This window comes from Pristis pectinata, chromosome 5 (genome assembly GCF_009764475.1).
Source record: "Pristis pectinata isolate sPriPec2 chromosome 5, sPriPec2.1.pri, whole genome shotgun sequence".
NCBI lineage: Eukaryota > Metazoa > Chordata > Chondrichthyes > Rhinopristiformes > Pristidae > Pristis > Pristis pectinata.
Window position 1 is genome coordinate 87,305,813 of NC_067409.1, and position 22,327 is coordinate 87,328,139.

General features: G+C 38.8%; 1 protein-coding gene across 1 annotated transcript in view; it reads right to left on the minus strand.

Annotated features, from left to right (window-relative positions):
- The window catches only part of LOC127571051 (ankyrin repeat and SAM domain-containing protein 6-like), a 34,663-nt gene extending 13,449 nt beyond the window's left edge, over positions 1 to 21,214 (minus strand). Inside the window, 11 exon segments of the mRNA XM_052017090.1 lie at positions 859 to 1,042; positions 1,776 to 1,945; positions 8,295 to 8,472; positions 10,238 to 10,441; positions 11,547 to 11,596; positions 13,387 to 13,612; positions 14,641 to 14,786; positions 15,986 to 16,092; positions 16,588 to 16,792; positions 18,115 to 18,159; positions 20,165 to 21,214. Coding sequence (XP_051873050.1) covers positions 859 to 1,042; positions 1,776 to 1,945; positions 8,295 to 8,472; positions 10,238 to 10,441; positions 11,547 to 11,596; positions 13,387 to 13,612; positions 14,641 to 14,786; positions 15,986 to 16,092; positions 16,588 to 16,792; positions 18,115 to 18,159; positions 20,165 to 20,984 — 2,335 coding nt within the window. The 5' untranslated portion in view covers positions 20,985 to 21,214.
- Between the last annotated feature and the right edge of the window lie 1,113 nt (positions 21,215 to 22,327).

Here is a 22,327-nt window from a genome sequence, read left to right on the forward strand (position 1 = left end):
CAGAAGATGATACGGTCAACAGCAAAGGTCGACAATGGGCCGAGATAGATGAGGGCAAATAGATTACCATAGTTGGTAACATAAGATATGCTGAGGTTAGGGGAGTCAGCCAAACAGATGAATGCTATCAGAGTGCTAAAGATGTCCATGAACCCCTTGCATTTGGAAGAGGAGAAAATGTTTAAGGCAGTTTGTAGTGAAGAAAAGCAGAGGATATTTTTTGTATACCGATAACAGTCTTGGACTAGTGAGCTGTTTTGGCAGAAGACAGTAGAAACAGTGTGTTCTGTGATCCAGGCATTCAAACAACAAATGGCTAACCCAGCTGTCCATTATAACAAATGTTCAAATACAAGTCCATTGATAGAGTGAGGATGAGAAACAAATCAAGAGGAATGCCTAAGGCAATGGTTTTGGTGAGAACTGGGGCAAAAGAATGAAGGTCAGCATATGCTCAAGTAGATCAGTAGTTACAGACATGCTGTTTATGCTATAGCAGATTTTTTTTGGAAAAAATAAATATTTCACTGTCATTCTTTTTAAATTACTTCTACTCCAAATTAATCTACTTTGACAATTGTTAACAATTGGCTTGCAAGTTCCATATCCAATTGCTTAAGCACTGATTCATGACTACCATCTTAAGATTGCCCTGCTAATAACTTAAAATGTACTATAAACCTTGAGTGCTTTTCAGCGTGTGGGAAAGAAAAATTAAACATAAAGTGGCATACCACACAAGTGTATGGGTACATTTTACTACACCTGGTGTGATGAAATTTTAGCCCCAAAATACCAAATTTCTACCAAATCCTTCTGAGGACCAGGGATAGGGTAAATCCTCCTTAGACATATTACCTTCATCTGTGAGGGTTCCACTACTGGATCCGCCACTGCTCTTAGATTGTTGATGTGAAGATGAGGACAGTGAAGATTCTCCTTGAGGACTTTTAGGTGTGGGAGATGGTGAAGGAGTCAGAGTAGGAGAGGTGCTCTTGGAATTAGATGAAGTACCAGAAGATGGACGTTGTTGGCTACATTTCTGTATTAAGAAAATTATCATTAACATGCAAGTCTGGTGTGACAATAGTTTATTATTTTTGAACTAATGGGTACATAAATATTTTGGTGCTTTTCTCAGGGTCAAGTGGCCTATGTTTCTTCTTGTGAATACAGTGCAACATAAACACAAGAAAACAAAAGGCAGTAAGAATAGCCGAGCAAGACTGGAACATCAAGAGTTAAGAAATCTTTAGTCCTGAGGAGGAGTGAAAAAAAAAATTGTAAAGGGACAAAAAAAAAAAAGACCCTAGAAAATAATCTTAAAAGCTGGAGGGGAGAATACACTTGTGAATTTCTTTCTTCCTTGTTGGGACAGGCATAAAAATAATATGACTAACAGTCTACTGTAATACAGATAAGATATATAAATAACCTTCTCAACTTGAAATACATTTCTTTTGTGTCAAAATAAATATATATTACTCCAACTCATGTCTGTCCCAATGTTTGGTAGTTTCCAATGCAGATGCTAATGACCAAAATAATCCAGAACTGTTCATATGCTGAAGAAAACAAAGCTGAGAATGTCATTTTATAGGTATGGCCTATATTGTGAAGATGGTAAGACTACCTATTGTGCAAATAATTAAATAAGTAGTCTTACCATCTTCACAATTTATGTTGACTAAGTTAGAGCTGCATGACCCGTTCAATCCAAACTAATTCAATGACAGATTGCAAATTAAGTTTTACCAAAAGCTAGAGAATGTTACCTGTACAATGCAGTTATCCACAGTCGGCGAGGCTGGCAGTTCAGGAAGGCTGGTTTCGACAAATATTAGCTGAGGCAAAATCTCAGACCTGGTCGTTTTCAATTCAGGCAAACCTGCTGCTTTCCGTCTTTGGGCAGCAATTTGGGACAAGACACTATCCGAACTTCCCCCTGAAAGAGAGAACATTTACATATATTTTTAAATATCAAGTGCTAAATTATTGGCAAGAATTAAGCTACCAAGGTGTTCCTTGTTCAACTAGATCCCAACTTCAGACAATGCAAAAATCCAAACTTGACCCACTTATACTTACTTATTGCATCCTGTTAACCAACGATTTATCCATGCTAATATTTTAACCTAAATACCATGAGCCCTCATCTTACCAGTACACTCAAGTGGCACCTCAGATGCCCTTTGGAAATCTAAATACATTGGACCTAATGGTTTCCCATTGTTCATCATGCTAATTACATCCTTAAAGAGCTCCTTGACAAAACATGACACTGCTTAAAATATTATGATTTTCTAATTCAGAATCAGAATTTTATCACTGACAGATGACGTGAAATTTGTTGTTTTGCGATAGCAGTACAGTGCAAAGACATAAAATTACCATAACATAATGATAAATAAATAGTGCAAACAAAAAGGAATAACAAGGTAGTGTTCACAGGTTCATGGACCTTTCAAAAATCTGATGCTGGAGGGACAGAAGCTGTTTCTGAATCATTAAGTGTGGGTCTTCAGGCTCCCGTACCTCCTCCACAATGGTAGTAATGAGAAGAGGGCATGTCCATGGTGAGGGTCCTTAGTGATGGATGCCGCCTTGTTGAGGCACCACATCTTGAAGACGTCCTCGATGGTGGGGAAGGGTTGTACCCATCTTGGAGCTGGCTGAGTCTACAACCCTCTGCAGCCTCGGCCTTGGAGCCTCCATATCAAGTTGTGATGCAACTGGTCAGAATGCTCTCCGTCTTACATCTACAGAAATGTGCAAGAGTCTTTGGTGACATAGCAAATCTTGTCAAACACCTAACGAAGTAGAGCTACTTGCATGCCTTCTTCGTGACTGTATTAATGTGTTGGGCCCAAGATAGATCCTCCGAGATGTTGACACCCAGGAACTTGAAGCTGCTTTCCCTTTCCACACTGATCCCTAATGAGGACTGGTGTGTGTTCTCCAGACTTTCCCTTCCTAAAGTCCACAATCAATTCCTTGGTCTTGCTGATGTTCAGTGCGAGGTTGTTGTTGCAAAACCTCTCAACCAGCCGATCCATCTCTCTCCTGTATGCCTCCTCGCTGCTTTCTGGGATTCTACCAATAACAGTGCTGTCATCAGTGAATTTATATATGTCATTGGAGCTGTACTTAGCCAGTCATGAGTGTAGAGAGAGTAGAGCAGTGGGCTAAGCATGCATCCTTGAGGTGCGCCTGTGTTGACTGTCAGCGAGGAGGAGGCATTATCACTGATCCGCACTAACTGTGGTCTCTTGATAAGGAAGTGGAGGATCCCGTTGCAGAGGGAGCTATAGAGGCCCAGGTTTTCAAGTTTGGTGATTAGTACTGAGGGGATGATGTTGAACACTGAGCTACAGTTGATAATGAGCAGCCCAACATGTGTTTTTCATTATCTGGGTGCTCTAAACCAGAGTGAAGAGCCCGTGAGATTGCATCTGCTGTGGACCTGTTGTGGTGGTCAGTGAATTACAGTGGGTCCAGGGTCCTGCTCAGGCAGGAGTTAATTCTAGCCATAATCAACCTCTTGAAGCACTTCATTACGGTAGACACGAATGCTACCAGGTGATAGTCATTGAAGCAGCTCACCCTGCTCTTCTTGGGCATGGGTATGATTATTGCCCTTTTGAAGCAGGTAGGAACCCCAGACCACAGCAGAGGGAGGTTGAAGATGTCCTTGAACACTCCAGCCAGTTGGTCAGCACAGGTTTTCAGTATCCGGCCAGGTACACTGTCAGGGCCTGGCACCTTGCAAGGGTTCACCTTCTTGAAGGATATTCTGACATCCTGCTATCACTTTCTCAGTAACAGATTCCAGCATTTTCCCCAGGGACAAATGTTTAGCTAACTGACCCTTTGCTCTTTCTCCCTTATTATGGCATTACATTTGTGGTTTTCCCACTTTGCTTAGTCCTTTTCAGAGTTTGGGAATTTTGGGGGAAAAGAAATCATAATGAATACATCTTCCTCCTTTAGAACTCTATGATATTGGCCATTAGGTCCAAGTGACTTCTCAGCCTAATACTTTTTCCCCTTGGTGATAGTAATCGTTCTGAGTTCCTACTTCCTCCCCCCCCCCCCCCCCCCCCCCCCCCCTTTTTGTAACTGGATTTCTTTTTTCTTTTAAAAACAATATGCATTTTCGTGTCTTTAACTGCAAAGACAGATTCAAAACATTTAACTAACATCTCGGTCATCTCCCCTCTTCAAACTTCTATGGGATCTTTCTATCTTCTTGCAGAAGCTCTTTCCATCTAACTTTATACAGGCAACTCCCGCACTGTGGCAGTTGGGGTAATGCAAATTCACCCTTATGGGATTCACATATCACTAACTAAAAATCTGGAATAAAAATTCGCTCTATCAAAAGTTATGCCAAAAGTAAATAAATAAACATTTGTTTTCAGCTTGCATTTATTGATACATGCAGATGATGCAGGTTTGCATTATGAAAAAAAAATCACAACAGACTGTTTTCTAGGAATGCAAACTCCCCAGCCCCCATAATGCAGGCATTGCCTGTATTCCTACTGTTTACTCTCATATCTTATTTCCTCCCTCTACCATTTTTGTTTACTTAACTTTGCAGGCTTCTAAACATCTTACCATCCTCAAGCTTATCACTTTTCTTTGGATAATTAAAATACGTTTCTTTCAATTCAATACCATCCTTAATCTCCTTACTCCATGTGGAAATCAAAGCATCTTGCCCCTCGAAATTCCCTTTATATGCTGTTTTAGGAAATTTACACCTCTGAAGCTTATACTGAATCCTTGCCGATATCCTGTTTCAAATCCGGTATACTTACTTGATCTTCTGTACTTAAACTTAGTTCATTTGAGGATCCCAAAGGAACTTAAAAGATCTTTTACCTCTGACCAAACAATCTATTCTCCTTTGAGCACTTCAATTTGAACACTAAATGGAAAGAAAGTTTTTTCTTCCTGTTATTGAATTTTAGATCATCCCTGCACTCATCTCCAATATATTATTTTCATTCCTTTCCTTTAAATTCCTTTCCAGTTTCAACACACTGTTACTTCTCAGCACATCTCCCATAACTTCCTACCTGAATACCTTCTGACTTGCTTCCACCTTCCTTGTTATGAAGGAACTATTTTGTTCCCTAGAATTAACAATATTTTCATATAATTGCATTGCTCCTCCAAGACACATCGGCCATTTCAAACACCATTCATCCTCCAATTTTTTTTCTGTCAACCAGCATTATTAGGCTGATAGTTCCTTCTCTTCCCTCTTCTACTTGTTGCTGCCAGGTAACATTTATTAGGAACTTCAAGGATTTCACCAAACATCTAAAATGAGCTACATTTGCTTTTGCCTCCATCAACATAGTAGCCACTTCAAAATAAACATGTTAAATTGATTCCATGTGATCTCTCTCATAAAGCCATCCCAGTTTTAACCAATTAGTTTGTATCACATAGGTTCCATCAGCTGTTACTAAATTAATTCTGTAGATTTTCCAGATATTAATAGATTTGTTGGTCTACATTTCTATGAACCCCTATATAATTATTTTAAAAATAAAAGTCCTTTATTCTCCATTCTACAGTTTTCCTTAAAACCCATCCAAGAAATTTCTAACTAATTGAGGCTTTGGTCCTACTGAATGAAATCTACCAAGGTACTACATTATGATTTATTCGAGTATTTGTCCGTAACTCTGCAGCAATGTTGGCTCTATTATACATTTCATTCTAACAATCATGTTAGAAGATTTGATGTACAAAAATAATCGAAGTGAAATTCACTTCCTTCTTTTTCAGCACAATCCTCTAACATATCATCAGTCTCCTTGTCTTGTTAACAGTAAACATGGCCCCAATTAGAAATATCCTAAGTCAAGAAAGTTCTGGGCCAAACTGCATGGTCTGATACATGGTCTGATTTTCCAATTAGACAATACAAAACAATAATGATCAACTTTCAACCAAATCTCTCGTTAGACTAAATACCAAAGCCAGAACATATTCAGAGACCCACATCTCCAAAAAAAGTGTATGCCTAGAAGCTTGTCTCCTGATAAAGACACAAATGATGTTAATTTGCCTTGACTAATCAATTAGGCACCTAAGTCCTACAGAAGCTGGCTCTGCCCCTATGTTCTATACTTAGAATAGTCATAATGCTCCACAGATGCTGCTCCAAACCTTCAATTAATTCCACTTGCCTCTCATTTAAGGAGCTTTTTCATTTGGGGGATTTTTGGCCAGTTCCTGGGAGATTCTTAAATAAAATCAACTGTGCTAAGTGTAATCTGGCCTTCAAAAGAATTGTACAAAATTTTCTGTTCTGAATTTCTTGTATTTAATTACTTAGGTCAAAACACATTTACTTTTTACTGTAGATTTAGAAGGAAATCGCTAATGAGGTCCTCATTGCAGATCATTCCACACGTACACTGCAGCACAGGAATCAGGAACATGGAGGTAAGTGATCTGTTATTCTTTTCTTCTCCCTTTACTTTAATTACAATTTAATTGTTACCAGTTAAATGTGTTAAAATAAAATTTTAATTTTAAATACTCCTTTTTTTCAACTGCTTAGAAATCTTTGATTATCAGATATATTTAAGAAACAGCTGAGAAGTCCTTTGACAGCTATCAAAGGGCCATTAAGGTCCTCCAAGGCAGGGCCTTAGGAACCATCCAAGGCATCACTCAGATTGCTGCATTCCATCGGATGGTCGCAGCAGCAAAGCCTTCAGCCCAACAGGACTGCAAGACCACAAAAGGTTTAGAGCAGCCCAGAGGAGCAAATATGAAGCATGGACTAGGTCAAGCACAATTGAGACCTACATCTTCTGACTCCCAAATTATGGAAAAACATTTGGTTCTTTGTTCTGTCCCCTCCTATAGCAATTTTAAACAATGCCATCACATTGTACTCTGCATTGTTCTAACTAAAGTCTTTCATTACTTTTGTATTCATTGATTGGAACCAGAAGACCTCCAGAACTTTTGTTTAGCAAACATCAACAAAATGCAAAAAAAAGACAAAATCTACCCTTAGAATGAACTCTTTAATTTGTTCAGGAAGGAGCAAATCATGAACAAATGTCTAATGTCAAAAGATATACTAGAAACATTTCCTTTTGAAATGTATGGCAAATATTAAAATGATACTATAATACCTCTTCATACAAATCACGAAGCAGCTAATGAATGCTCCTTATATTAAAAAAGAGCTCAAAATACTAAGAAACAAGAGACTGCTGAAGTTGGAAACACGAGCAAAAATACTACTGGACGAACTCAGTAGTCAAGCAACCTCTGTGGAGGCAAAGGGATGGTTAAGACCATGCATTAAGACTGAGTGCAGCGAGAAGATAGCCAGTATAAACAAGTGAGAGGGATGAGTGAGACGGTTGCTGGTAGGTGTTAGTGGAACCAGATTGGAAAAGAAGAGAAAGATGAGCAGATTAAGCCACGTTTGGGGGATAGGTGGAAGCAGATGGTGGTGGTGGGGGGAGAAGGTGGTGAGAAAGGATTAGGCAGAGGAAACCAGGTGGCAGAGAGAGGGGAAGGGAGAGTAGAAATAGAGGCTGGTAGGTATTAGTGGAACCAGTTTCCTGAACCAAGGGAGAAGAAACCCAGGTGGATAGGTGATGGACAAATTAAACCAGGTGGGGGGGGAGAAATGAGTCTAGGTAACGTTAGTGAGGGTGGGGGGAGGTTTTTGAAAAAGTGAACAGAGTGAATGAGAACTTGGTAGGACTGGTGGGAGTGGCAAAGGAACACACAGAGTGTGGGTCACCTGAAATTTGGAAATTCAATGTTCATACCTAGAGTCATAGGTTACCGAAGTGGAATATGAGGCATTGTTCTAGTTTAAATTTTTAGTTTACTTTAAATTTGCATTATGAGGAAGATATTCTATTAAATCACTAATTCTCTGAACTTCTGATACTTCTTATTTGTGCTAAAATCACTAAATAATAATCAAGGATTCATAAATAGCAAAATAGAAATTTAGTATACCTAACTAAATCAGATTTATATTAAGTATCACTGAATGAATCATAAACTATAAATAACAGGATAATGGCTCATTCATACAACATATTTATGTATAGAAAATGAGACGTGGACAGTCTGGCCGGATACAAAATAAAATCTGAAATGACCTACAACTGTTATAAAGAGTAGAGCTCAAACTGTTAAATTTAATCTAATCTTGATGGATCGACTAGCTGCATTGACCACAAGAAAACACTAAATAGCTTTTAAAGCAGCTGACAAGATCAGCTTCTGACCTGAGCGGTTATGAGATTCACTGATGCAATGTCGACTGATGCCAGCTACTCCATTAGATCCACCAGAGGAATGTGGAGAATAATTGAAATGTCCCGAGTTCTGAGGAGATGTCGGGCTCCTGGCAAGATTTGGAATAGGAGGAAGTTTTACAGATTTCCCCATCCTACTGACAGAAGTCTGAAAATAAATAAGGAAACAGACACTAAATCTAATTGTAATATTTACTGTACACATCAACACCACCTTCTCAAGGGCAATTAGTGACAGGTAATAAATGTTGGTCCAGCTAGTGATGTACAGATCCCCCCAAAAAAAAAAGTGTTTTTTTTTAATTATTCAAAACATTTAAGGGGGAAAGTCATGTTATTTGAAAAACATTTTAGGGAAATCATATTATTTAAGAGGTATTAAAAACCAAAATGACAAACTTCTCCAGGATGGATAAACATTAGGATATTTGTGTATTTTTAGAGAAATAAATGAAAAACGAAAATATAGTGTAGATAACGGTAGATAGTCTAGAACACACAGACTGAGGTGGTGGTGGAGGCAGGATCTCTCACATCATTTAAGCAGCATCAGGACTAGCACTCGTATCGCCATGGCATAGTAGGCTACAGACTAAGTTCTGGTAAATGGAATTAGTATAGGTAGATATTTGATAGTATAGAAATGGTGGGCCGAAGAGCTTGTTCTATGCTGCATTGCTCTATGATTCTACGAACCTAGAAATTACTGCCAATGCTATTAGTGGACGAATACTTTCAAGGAATTTGATCTCTGCACATTTGTCGACTCTTTTACAGAGTCATTAACCTATATACAGGTAGGTTAAAATTACATCAACATACCACAGAATGTAATAGAAATAAACTCAGCAATTATCTAGTATGCAGCCACAATTTCTAGCTTACAGTTAATTACATTAACAAGGATCACATTTTTTGAAAAATACTTTAGTTATTTATTGGGCACCATGGCTTGAAAAAATATTTAATTTAATTTGCAAGTTTCATATTGCAATATTTACTTTGCAAGGTTTAAAAGGAGGATGAGAGGACACATGATAGAGGTGTACAAAATATTAAGAGGAATAGATAGAGAGGACAGCCAGCACCTCTTTCCCAGGGCACCAATGCTCAATATAAGAGGGCATGGCTTTAAAGTAATGGGTGGGAATTTCAAGGGAGATATCAGACAAAAGTTTTTTTTACCCAGAGAGTGGTTGAGGCATGGAATGCGCTGCCGGGGGCAGTGGTGGAGGCAGATACCTTGGTCAAATTCAAGAGATTACTAGATAAGCATATGGAGGAATTTAAAATAGAGAGATATGTGGGAGGAAGGGGTCAGATAGTCTTAGGCGAGGTTTAAAGGTCGGCACAACATTGTGAGCCGAAGGACCTGTATTGTGCTGTACTGTTCTATGTTCTAATAGAACATATGCACATACTGATGTTTTTTGATTAAACCACATTAGTGCATCCAGATTAAAAACAAGTCAAATTAAATCACTAACTTTCCAACTTTTATTAACAGACTGAGAAGTGTGAAACTTGGGAAAGCATAAAGATAAAAATGAAGCATTTGGAATGTTTGTAACCCTGCTCACAAGAAAGCTAAACACAAGCCTGAAGATTCAAGTTAGTAACTGGACTTCACTTCCAGCTTATTCACTTGCATTTTCATAGAAATACTCATATGGTGCACAAGTCATTTTGGACAGTTTTTAGTCAAAACATTCAGTTTATCTTAGCTGCTGGATTCAGCAAATTACATATGTGTTTTGAAGATACACAAATGTCTTCTACTTTCAACACTACTTTAAGAAAATATTTAATGGTTGTTAAACCATTGATGCTGAAGTCTTGACTCAAATTTACAGCAGAATCCATCTCCACAAGAAAGTGTGTAAGATCTAAGTAAAACATTGAAAGAAACTTACTATGTCAGAATTTCCACTGCTGTTGAAGTTGGGCTTTGCAAACCTGCGAGGCATAGATAACGCAGTATGCTCCATTTTCCCATCTTTGTTCATTCTTATCCTATCCGAGCTCCATACTTCAAAGTTCGATGGAGGCAAAAATGGAGGAATAACTGCTTTCAGCTTGTCACTGGGAAGACGAGTAAAAGGTGCACCATTTCTTAACTGAAACAGAGGGATGTCATAACGACAAGCAGAGCTGATACTTTTGTGGCTTTAAAATTATCCTGTGAAATGTACTGAAAACATTTAGAGAGATTCAAAATACGTGACATACTTGGTTTACAATTCTTTGTACCCCATCTGAAAAGTCCAATTACCAAACAGAAATTACAGAAACCCAGTTATGACTAACGTTAATTTATCCTTCATTCAAATCAAATTACATGCAGAACAGTGTATAACAAGAATGTTCTCCATCATTTCTTTTGAACATGCATGATAGTAATTTAGAAACACGTTCTTTCACATTTTGGATTTCTCTCCTGTTCTTTTTCATTGGTCTACTGCATGACTTTGTATTTTCCTATAATCTTGCATATTAAAATCAAAACTTACAAGTTTCATATCCCATTCTTTCCCAATAATTTACAACGATGAAACTTTCACCCTCCTTTGTTTTCCTCTGTTAGAACATTCTAATCCTCCATCAATCATTGCTTCCCAAATCACAAGCTCTAATCTCCTACTCTTCCACTGTAATGCCATCATAAACTACATTTCTGCATCCTTTGGGTTACCATCTCAATTAAGCAAAACATCTGAGCATAAATTCAATTCAGAAAATTAAAGTGAAAATCTTGATGGACTCAAACAAGGCTTCTGTGTCAAAAATTGTTTACTTTAAATTTATAGTCTTATTCAGGAAATACACACATGGCTAAATAGGCAAAGTCACAACATGAACAGTGAAAAATTTTTTTGATGCGACTAAAAAGCATTTTAATGGGCAACGAATACAAAAAGTTTCAGTATCCAGAGCCAGCATTGAGTAAAATCAATTGGAGATGAATATTTAATATTATTTTATACACTACACTAATATATCTCAAAAAAAACAGAATGATCACCAATAAATTTTTAAATTATCATTTCATTTCTAGCTGCAATATGGCATCAGCCAAAGTTGTAAGTGGTTTTTATTGTGGTCATATTAGATTTTCTAATGGACATATGGGAACATGATTACCAACAATCCTAACATTTGAAAATATCAAATTTGAATTTGCCAATACATGGAAAAAAAACAAAAAATAAATACATAGCCTACCATAGTTGTAAGAAGGATGTCATCTTTTTCTGTACAAGAATGGCCATGTCCTTGAAATTAAATTTAAATAACAAAAACACATGATGAACAGTGTTATATTTGACACCAAATATTTTGGTTCTTGGTTTATTTTGCAAACTGTTTAGTGCAAATCAAAACAAACATATTAAAGAACAGTTACTAGTAGGAATCTCTGCAAATACCATTTCACAAACTTATTAATTAATTATTGAAATTAAGTGTTGTACAACTCTAGCTAGTGGTAGTATAAAGGTACTCAGCACAAACAAAGCCGTTAATGTTGCCCAGTACTGACAATGTACATCTTTACCTAGCAAGAGTATAGGAGGCAGTTACATGTAACTACATTCCTTAGTCCGTCACATTGCCGTCTCATTTAAGTAATCAACATTAGAAAATAAAGACATTTTAGTAGGGCAGGTAATGTTTGTTTCTTCTCTCATTAATAGTACAGAGGTTGAGAAACAGCCGTTGAATGGATGCAGACTCCAAAGCCTGGTTAAAAACTGCCAAAAGTTTCATTGCATTAAGTTTTGGTTTACTTCTGCATACTATTTTGTAGGTTAGATTTACATAAACTGCCGATAACAACTGTTTCAAACAGATCCAGGAAGAAGTTGCAGAACAGTCTTTCCAATATGCCATTAGATTTTGTTTTAAGGACAAGAAAGGAATAACTTGTATTAACATAATGTCTTTCACAACCTCAGGTCAGTCCAGTATTTTTTTCAAAAAACATTAAATATTTTAGAAATAAGGTCACAGAAATAGAAAAATGCAATTTGTGCACAACAGCTTCCACAAATAGTAATAAGGTAATTTGCTTTATGGTTGTAAATGGACAAGTATCAGCCAGAATACTGGAAGAACAATTGTAATAAGCACTCCAAAAATAGGAAACAAACCAAGGAATGTAACCTACATTTTGTTTTAAATTTCAGGTACAATCTGGGTTTTCTTTTGATGGAAATTGCATTAAGCTATAGCATTCAATTTCTATGAAATTTCAGGAGCCATTGTCAAAATTGTGGATGAAAATTATACATGCTTCTCAACAAAGCCAACACCAATGTATTAAATCTGGAATGATGTATGCATGCATCAGTGTGCTTGCTTATTTTGATACAGAGAGACAATCATGCCCATGTGTATGTTTGTGTGCATGCATGTGTTCCTGTACATGCAGGTGTACAATTCCACCAGATGGGCAAGATTCAAACCCAAGTCATAGAGGTGAATGTGCAAGATCTCACTGTATCATCTAGTTCTAGTGTTTACTAACTTTAGACATATAGGTCAAATGTTCCAAAAGAAAATTCTGGATGAATGGGAAAGGTTAACTTGAAAACTTTCAAGCAGAAAAGGGGCATTTGATCTACAGGTTCTCAATTTTACATTAATCCCAGCTACCCATCTTCTCAATACATCCTTCAATTTTTCCACAGAAAAACAGTTCTACAAGACAAAAGTCAGTCCCTTCATTCTGTCTCCACCAATGGCTTTTTCCTGCACCCTACTGTGTTACTTTAATCTTCTGGTTAAGAATGTTCTGAATGACATGCAAAGTCCAAGAACTTACTCTGAACTTGCGAATTCAAACTTCAATAAAACAGATAAACAAATTTTAAAAAACTATTCACTTTATGGAAAAGATATGTAGCCTAATAACAATTTGAAGAACATTTTACTGAGTTTAAATTAACAGCAGCAAAATAGGCTTACTGGAGTATAATTAAACATAAATTTAATTGCAAATTGCAGGCTTTATTGTCATGTATTTAATGGTTTAAAAAAATATTTTCAAACTAGATTAGCTCACCACTGTTCTTGCTTTTTGATGTCCAAGCCATAGAGAAATCTATATTCCCCGCAGATGTCAAGACTGAATCGTTTGAGCCATTCTTTGGGATGGCTTTCATTGTAGAATCCAGTCCAATTTCGGGTTCATCTAAGAAAGGGGCAAGCCGATTTGAGGAAAAGCCTTGTCTAAGTGTCCTAGTCAGTTTCAACTTACGGAATCTGTTGGACATTCTATTCCACCAAGACTAGACACAATAAAGAGAAAGAATATTTCAAGTGGTCAGCAGTCAACTAAAAAGGACCAAATCATTAAATAAGTCAATTGATCCACCCTGCTGCAAACCAATTAGTTAAAAAAGCAGAAGAATGGCTTCATTCTGGGAATCTCACTTTTTCAAGATGCAGATATGAATGAGTTTCTCTACACTTCAGTGTAATTTATATTTCACAAAATTGGTTGTTTCAAACATGTTCCTGGGTAAGTATTCGCAATAGTTCTCCTGGTGGAATTCCCACAATAAATTTTAGACATTTTTAATGACAAGAGCCACATATATGATGCAAAACCACAATCTTCTGGAGAGTGTTTAAAGTGGTAAAATAAGAGAAGTTAAACCCGAACAAAATTAATTTTTATTAAACAGATTATGGAAACCAGTCTTTAGTTGACTGTTAGAATGATTCTCAATCAAATTTGCTTCAGATATCATTCAAATGTTCACATCTATTTTTTTTGTACAAGAAAATGGCTAGCTACCTTACCAACTTTGGTAACGGCTCAAGTGAATAAACAAGGAAACTATCAATTTTAACCTTAAAGTTAATTATTTCTTGGTCACTTCCTTAAAGTTTGCTAACTTGACCTTTCCCCAAAGGAAAGAATAAAAGAATTTCATACAGATACCAATCTATAAACTAGAAATATCAATTAATCATTAATGTCTGGAGTGATTACTCATCGTAAGACTACGAACTTAATGATCAGGCTATGGAAAACAAAGCTCTATTTTTTCCAAAATAGTGTGCAGAAAGGTATAATGCAGTACCAGTAAGTCAATTTATATTATAAAATTTAGTATATACACAACATGTAATTAATTCCAGGTCAGAGAAGATGATTACCATGCACAAAGTAAAAATGGTCATCCTCTATCTGGAAAGTTATGAAAACAGTATGAACCAAGACAAAAAAGGACTTTCTTCCAAAAAAACTTACAAATCAAATGCTACCAAAAACACAAATAAAATTGCATTGATCAAACTATTTTTGTACCTTTAATCCCCCCTTGTCTTCTGGAGGCACCGGGAAGTTTAAGGACAGTTTACTTTTTGAGTGAGGTACTGTATTGGATTTTGGCTTACTTCTCTCTTTATCTACTTGCATGCAGACAGATCCTAGAAGTCGCACAAGTTCTGTATCTAAAGAATAGAAGAGTTTCTGATCACTTTCAGCAATAAAAATAAAAACCATTAAAAATTAAACCTTTCCTTTGGAGTGGCAGCGTGACACACATTAGCAAAAGTAAGGTGTTCAAGGTAGTTTGTCTAGATGTACTTGAAATTGGGCCTAAGAATGAACCGAATGTCCTGGTCAATCCAATGACTCTATACACATCTATTTTTTTTTAAAACAAGACTGGACTTTTTGAAGGTTCTTCTAACCAGATTTTCCACTACCTAAAATAATAAAACAAATTACACCATACATATCATCCTCTCCTAAACTTTCATTGTGTTATGCTTATCAAGCTTTATTAGACTTCAACACTATACTAATGTTGCCTTTAAATATTTTTGGAGACTGTGTTAGCATATAGTGCTTCATACAATCCCTCATGTATCGTGAATGCATAACCAAAATCCAGATTTCGCCTAAACATGCACATTAAAGTAAGTGACTGAGTAGAGCGTCAGCCCATCTAGTTAAAACAGGACTGAGTTAATCCCATCTACTGTCAGCTCCCATTTACAATATCCATTAATGAGGCAACAATTTAAACAGTATGGCAAAAAGGTACCACGAGTTCCAGGTATTTCTTAAAGCAATACAACATTCCTTTTCACAGGTGCATAGTTGGATCTGAAGACTTGCATATGAATCTGCCCTGTTGAACAGTGAGCTACAAAACCTGGTTGGAGTTGTCAAGGGGTTAGGAAGATAAAGCAGCATCTGCACCATTGTCTAACCCAGATACTCAAGGTCCCAGTGAATAAGAGGATCAGCACAGATAGAATTTGTCTTTAAGCACACAACTGCCTATCCTCCTTGGACTGCCAGAGTTGGGGGACAAAGAATTCTTGGGGAGCTTTTTTTTTGGAAGTCAAGTAGGCAGAACTGGCAGTTGGAAGATCAAATTCAAACCTTGTTTTTTTTGTGTGTGATCTGATACCTTAATCAGGAAGACCCACAAGACAACAATGTACAACAAGGTGACTAATATTTAATCACTTCTCTATGCTTCTGAATAGATTTTTTAGCATAACATGGAAATAATGTAAATAATGTTCAAAACTAACAATACAGAGAAGTATACAATGTTCACCATACATTTCTTATTTTGTGGGAATTGACCTAACACAATATTTATAGCAGACAACCAGATATTTCTTGAACTTACCTGGATCATTTAGCAGCATTACAAGATCAAATGCAGTTACTCCATTCTTGGCACAGAGATTAACATCTGCTCCTTGATTCAGCAAATACTTCACAACATCCTTGTTCCTTAAGAAAAAAAATGTAAATAATCCATATTTATAGGTGTCACAAGGCAAAAGTAACAAACCATTCTGAAATAAAGAAATGTTTTCCTTTCTCAGTACTCAAATGGATCACCTTTGATATAGCATTACAAAAGAATACATCTTTAATAGAATTTCCAAGCTCAGATTCTCTACATCCAAATCACTGATGCATAAATACAAGATGCACCGTCTCAAAGTAGAAAGATGTAGAGTTGCAAAATTGGTACCAATAACTTTGGATTGGAGGAGAGAAAAGCCATTTTTTTCTTTAAAAATTGGCAATGCTAATTTAACAAATTAGTGCTGAACTAAAAGGGATATACTTGCTTCTCTGTCATAACTTATTTTTTTTATAAATGTCTTCCTGTTTTTTGTTAACACAAAAATCAAAATACGATTTCCCAACAACTTCCTCAAAAGTATCTATACAAATATGAATATGATAGATTAAATTGAATAAATTTGTTTTATGTACCCATGGTAAGTAGCTTGCATTAAGGCTGTCCACCCATGTACACCATCTTGCTTGTCAATATCAGAACTCCTCTCACTAAGAAGTTGTACAAGTTCTAGCTGACCTGTCATGGCAGCAATCATTAATGGAGAAGCACCATCTGCATTAACAACATTGGCCTGATTTGCATCTTCATCAAGAATCTCCTTCACCAACTGATAGCTTCCTATTGACAAACAGAGCAAATGCAGAAGAAATACACAGATTACAGAGGGGATACATTAAACTTTGAAATTTTGCAATATTATTCAAAACAGGAATCATATTGCAGGCACATCATGATAAATAAAAATTTGTATTTATACAGAGCCTTCACAATAAAAAAAATTAGTCCATATCACTTCACGTTTCAATGGTGTGGGTGTGTGTTGTGGGGGGGGTGGGGGAGGGGAAAGAATACGTACAAGGAGGGAGGGAAAGAAGCATAATTTAAAAAAGGCAAATTAGTGCCAGTGCTTGAGAGATGAGGCGATCACAGTTGGGTTGAAAAAAGACAAGTATTAAAAGGAGAGTGAAAGATTTACAGAAAATTGTAACATTTATTTTACCTGCTGTGACAAGAAAAACAGGGAAGGATACAAGACTGGAGGAGGTTGCAGTAATATAGTGGGGTGATTCTGTGGTGTTTTTGTAAAGTGACTAAGATATTTACATTTAGTGCATGGGGAACCAGATAGTTAATTTAGGCAAGCAAGTTTCAAAGCAGAATCAGAGAAACACTAATAGTTTTAATTTTATCTGATAAAGAAATAATAATAAGATGGGCACCCAATTACAAACTTGGAATTCTGTAGATTTTGAAGAAGCTTAAAAAAAGTAAAAATAAATGGAGATTTAAGTTATAATTACATAGCTGCCAGGAAGGAAGAAGAATTCACCCCACTATACCCCTTATTTGAAAGAGCTAAACAAGAGTTATCTACTTTCACATTACTAAGCAAAGTTACCTATTCAATTCTATTCAGGAATTACTGCTGAAACTGCTTTATCAACTTTACAAAATGCATTCCAGTTCATAATTCACTGCACTTTTCCTCCTTTTTTAAAAAAAAATGCCACATTTCAGTCAGACACACGAAGGCACACACATCAATAAGGATAAACTGGAGGAGGGGGTTGCTCAAGAGGTCAGGGTGGAGGGATGCAGAACATTAGAGGGGAAATTAGTAAGGTTATAGAGTGATCTGAAAATGTAAAGAACTTTAGAACTGAATCACAAGTGGAACAGAGGTATTTTCATAACCACAGGGCTGACGGGAGAATGAAACTTGGTGTATGGTCACAGCTTCGAATGTGCAAACGTTTATGGCAAGGTGTAAAATGAATGGCTAGTAAGAAGGCAATTGGAATAGTTGAGCCTGGAAAGGATATCACATCAATTCAAAATTAATGGTAATAGTTTTCTGGCATTATCAATTGATATCATCATATGTAATGCATTATGTTTCCTTCCAACTTATGCAAAATAAATTGCAGTGTAATTCTCACCCAGTTTTAGTGCACGAAATATATCTGGTCTCCTTTTCTCTTCATCTGAAAATAATGCAGAGACATTATCATGCTTTGCTATAGTTATTGTCCACAAATGCATATTCCTCCCCCCCCCCCCCCAAATCAGATATCAACTGCAATTTATTTAGCTACAGAACAATAGAGTAAAACTCTGATCAAGTAGCATCCTCAGAATTTTGGTGTTACTGGACTGGCAGATTTCCTGTACTATTGGATGTACTCCTATTAATATAGCACACCGGTATAGTTTTTTTTCCCCCCAGTTTGAGGGGAGCATGGAAAACACGGCTTCAGGAGTTCAAGGGGAGTATGGGACACAGAACCAGATGAGTCAGATGCTGAACCACTAGGATTTCTGAAAAAATGAGACAATAGATTATCAGTGTTTTAGTGTAATAAACAAACTAACTGATAAAAAGATACTAGATAAAATCTCAATTCTTCTGAGAAATTAGATGGGACTATATGCAAGTACCCAAACGTCTATAACGTTCCTTTTCATTTGAACTTTACACTGTGATGCTGCAACTGAATACATGGAAATTCAGCAGGAAAATATCCTGGTCTCATCCATTATCTTAAAATTAAAACTAGACTGGTTTAGGGGTATTGTCAAGCAATACTTTATTAAAGAGATCTGGCACTCTATCCCCTCCAAAACTCTTAAAGCTAGTTCAATCAAAGAGACTTTTCTTTAATTTTTCAGGATGCATATGTAATGTCACCTTCTTGATTTCCTGCAATCATTGTCATAAGGATACTCTCAAAATGCTGCTGATGAGGAAGTTTTAAAGATTTAGATCTATTGCAAGGATATATTTCAAAGTAAAGACACGATGCAATCTTAAGGGAAACAGCTTTATCAAGTATTCTAATTTTTCTTGTTTATTAATCTCTTAATCATAGAACAGTACAGCACAGGAACAGGCCCTTCGTTCCATGATGCTGTGCTGAACTAATTAAATGCCTAACTAAACTAGGCCCTTCTGCCTACAAAATGGCCATATCCCTTCATTTTCTGCATATTCATGTGCCTACTTAAGCTCTTAAACACCTCTATCATATTTGGTAAACACTACCATCTATGGCAGTATATTCCAGGCACCCACCACTCAGTAAAAAAAAACTTTCCCCCTCTCACCTTAAATATATGCCCTCTAGTATTGGACATTTTGACGCTGGTAAAAAGATACTGGCTGTGTATTCTATCTAGGTCAACCTAGTCATTTGCAGCTGAGAAATTTCTTCACTTAGAGGATGATGATTCTCTACCCCCAAAGAGCTGTTAAAGAGATACATTAAATTATATCAGAATATTAAAGAGAATCATGTAACACTGCAGTAAAGTGCCACAAAGCTGGGAGATGGGCCATGATCTTCATTAGCAGAGTTGGCTTGAAGAATCAACAAGAGACTGCAGTTGCTGGAATCTGGTAACAAACAATCTGCTGGAGGTGTGTGTGTGTGTGTGTGTGTGTGTGTGTGTGTGTGTGTGGCAGGCGAGGGAAGAGGAATTGTTGGCGTTTCTCGCCCTGATGCAGGGTTTCGTGCAGAGACATCGACAATTCCTTTCCCCCCACAGATGGTGCTCGACCCGCTGAGTTCCTCCAGCAGACTGTTTGTTGTTGACGAACCAATGGCCTACCCTTGCTCCTAACCGTTATGTTCTTATGTTATATTCTGTATAGGAAATCCTATGATTTACGTACAGTACGATTTCACGAAAAATAATTCCACTGACTACCAAATTGTATATTTTAAACGATTCTGGGATAAGCAATGTTCTACTCTCGGAGGCAGAGCGTAGATCTTGAAATTGGTAGCGTGGGACCTTTTACAAGCACGGTGCGGGTGTGACATCCCACGGGTCGGGGATGCTCTGTGCATGGCTGGCACCGCCAGGTGCAGCCCCTGTTCTGGGTTGGGTCCGGGGAGCAGGGTCTAAGCCTTGCGGCTGCAGGGAGAAAGTACCATCCACCCGAGTTACGATCAACGGCGATGCATTCCCCCAGCGTGAGGGCCCGACCTGACTTGGGCCTGTTGCTGGTCTTCGAGTCCAGGTAATCCCTCATCTCCCTCTGTTTGGCAGCGCAGGCGATTTCAAAGGCAGTCACGCCTCCCGCGTTGGTCTGGTTGGGGTCCGCCCCCCTCTCGATCAGCTGCTGCGCCACGCCCAGCTCGCCATTGAGCGCCGCCAGCATGAGAGCGCTCCAGCCGCTGGTGTGGCTCGCTTGGCCGGCCGCCGAGCCCCACTCCAGAAGCATCCGGACCACGGCGTCGCGGCCGTGCTGCGCCGCCACCATCAGGGCCGTCAGGTCCCCCGTCGTCCGGCTGACCGACCGTTCCTCCTCCTGCTCCTCCCCCTCCCACCAGCCCCGCGGCCCCGCGCCGACGTCCACTCGGGCGCCGCTCTCGAGCAGGGCGCGCGCCAGCCCGACGTGGCCGCCGCGCGCCGCGGCCGTTAGCACGCGGGCGCCCAGCTTGTTGGCCGCGTCAGCGTCCGCGCCGTTCTCCAGCAGCACCCGCGCCACGTTCAGGTGACCGAAGCGGGCCGCCTGCATCAACGGCGTCCACCCGTAGCGGTTGCGGCTGTCCACCGAGGCGCCCTTCATGAGCAGGAACCGCACCAGCTGCTCGTGGCCGTTGCCGGCCGCGAACTGCAGGGCCGAATTGCCGTCGTCATCCGTGCAGTCCACCGGCACCTGCGGAGCCCGGAGGTTCGGCTCCTCACCCGCCTCCCCCCTCTCCTCCTCGGGCGGCTCCAGCAACCGCCGGGCGTTCTCGAAGTTTCCTTCCTCGCACGCGCGGAAGAGCAGCTGGAAGGTCGGCGGGATCCCGCTCTCCATTCCTAACGGCGGGGCGGCAACGGGAGCCAACTCCTGGCAGCCGCAGGCCGGCCGCCCCTCGGCGTCAAGTCGGGAAGCAACGACATGGCTTGGCTGCAGGAGTATCTTTTCAGAGAGTGTGCAGGAAACTTATACCCACAGCCTAAACTTTCCTTCGGCTGCTACAGTGACCGCATGACTTAATTAATTTGCTCGGTCCCAGGCTAGACCATAGCGCGTCACAAACAATGATCGACAAGGGGAGGGGGTGGTTCGGGGTGGGGGGAGAAACTGCGGGGAACTGGTGATTGGCAGCACACACGACCAATCCGTGCCCGAGGTCGCCGCCTCTCTCAGTCTGCGGGCTGAAGCACAATGCGGTTGGGGCCAAAGGAGGCGGGGCTTTGGTGCCCAGCAACTATTTACTAACAGAGTCGTGAGCCGGGGAATCCAACCAATCGGCGCGGAGAGGGGCGGGTTCCTATGTGGAGCTCGCAATTTTGAACGGCCCTTCATCAGAGTGCAGCTGGTTTATTGATGTTGGATTTTGCGTCATTATGGGATTTCTGAGACAATGTGTAATTTTCCTGTCAATCACAGCCTGAGACCGAATGCTCAGCACAGCGGGTCTTTTCCACAGATGTCAGTCCAAGCAGACTTGGCCTTCCAAAGGTTCAGATAAACACAACGGTTCAGAATAGTTACAAGCTCAACACAACAGTTCGAAATACTATAGATAAAAATAAAGCAAATACTGGAAATATTACGCAGGTCAGACAGTATTTGTGGAGAGAAAAACAAGGGTTAACGTTTCAGATTAATGACGTTTGATCAGATTTGGGAAAAGTTCATCATTCTTGCCGGTTCAACACTATATTAAAAGTTCATGATGAAACCGATTACCATACAACACTGGAATTGTTCTTGTGTTAATAGAACTTGAAGTGATGCTCAGTGGAAAGCCTTAAATCCAGAGAAACCAATCAGTTTCCCCACAAGGAATCGTGCTTTCTGGATGACAAAGGAAAAAGAAGTTAAAGTACAATAGAAAATAGAAGTTAAAATACATTCTGTTCAATTATATTACATAACTGATGTGCAGGGCAAGTTGTGTAGAGAGAGACTAAGAGGAACGATTAGTGGACAAGGGTCTTAGAAAATATTAAAGAGTAGCCAAAAGAAAGATAGAATTATAAGGTAAAACCAACCTTGAATAGGTATCAGACATGATTGAACTACTAAATGAGTCTTTTGAATCTTTTTCAGTGTAATATGAAGTTAATTTAGAAGGCGTGGTATAGATGTTGACTATGATAAAAGTAAATAGAATAGTTATAATTAGCATAGAATCATATAACAATAGA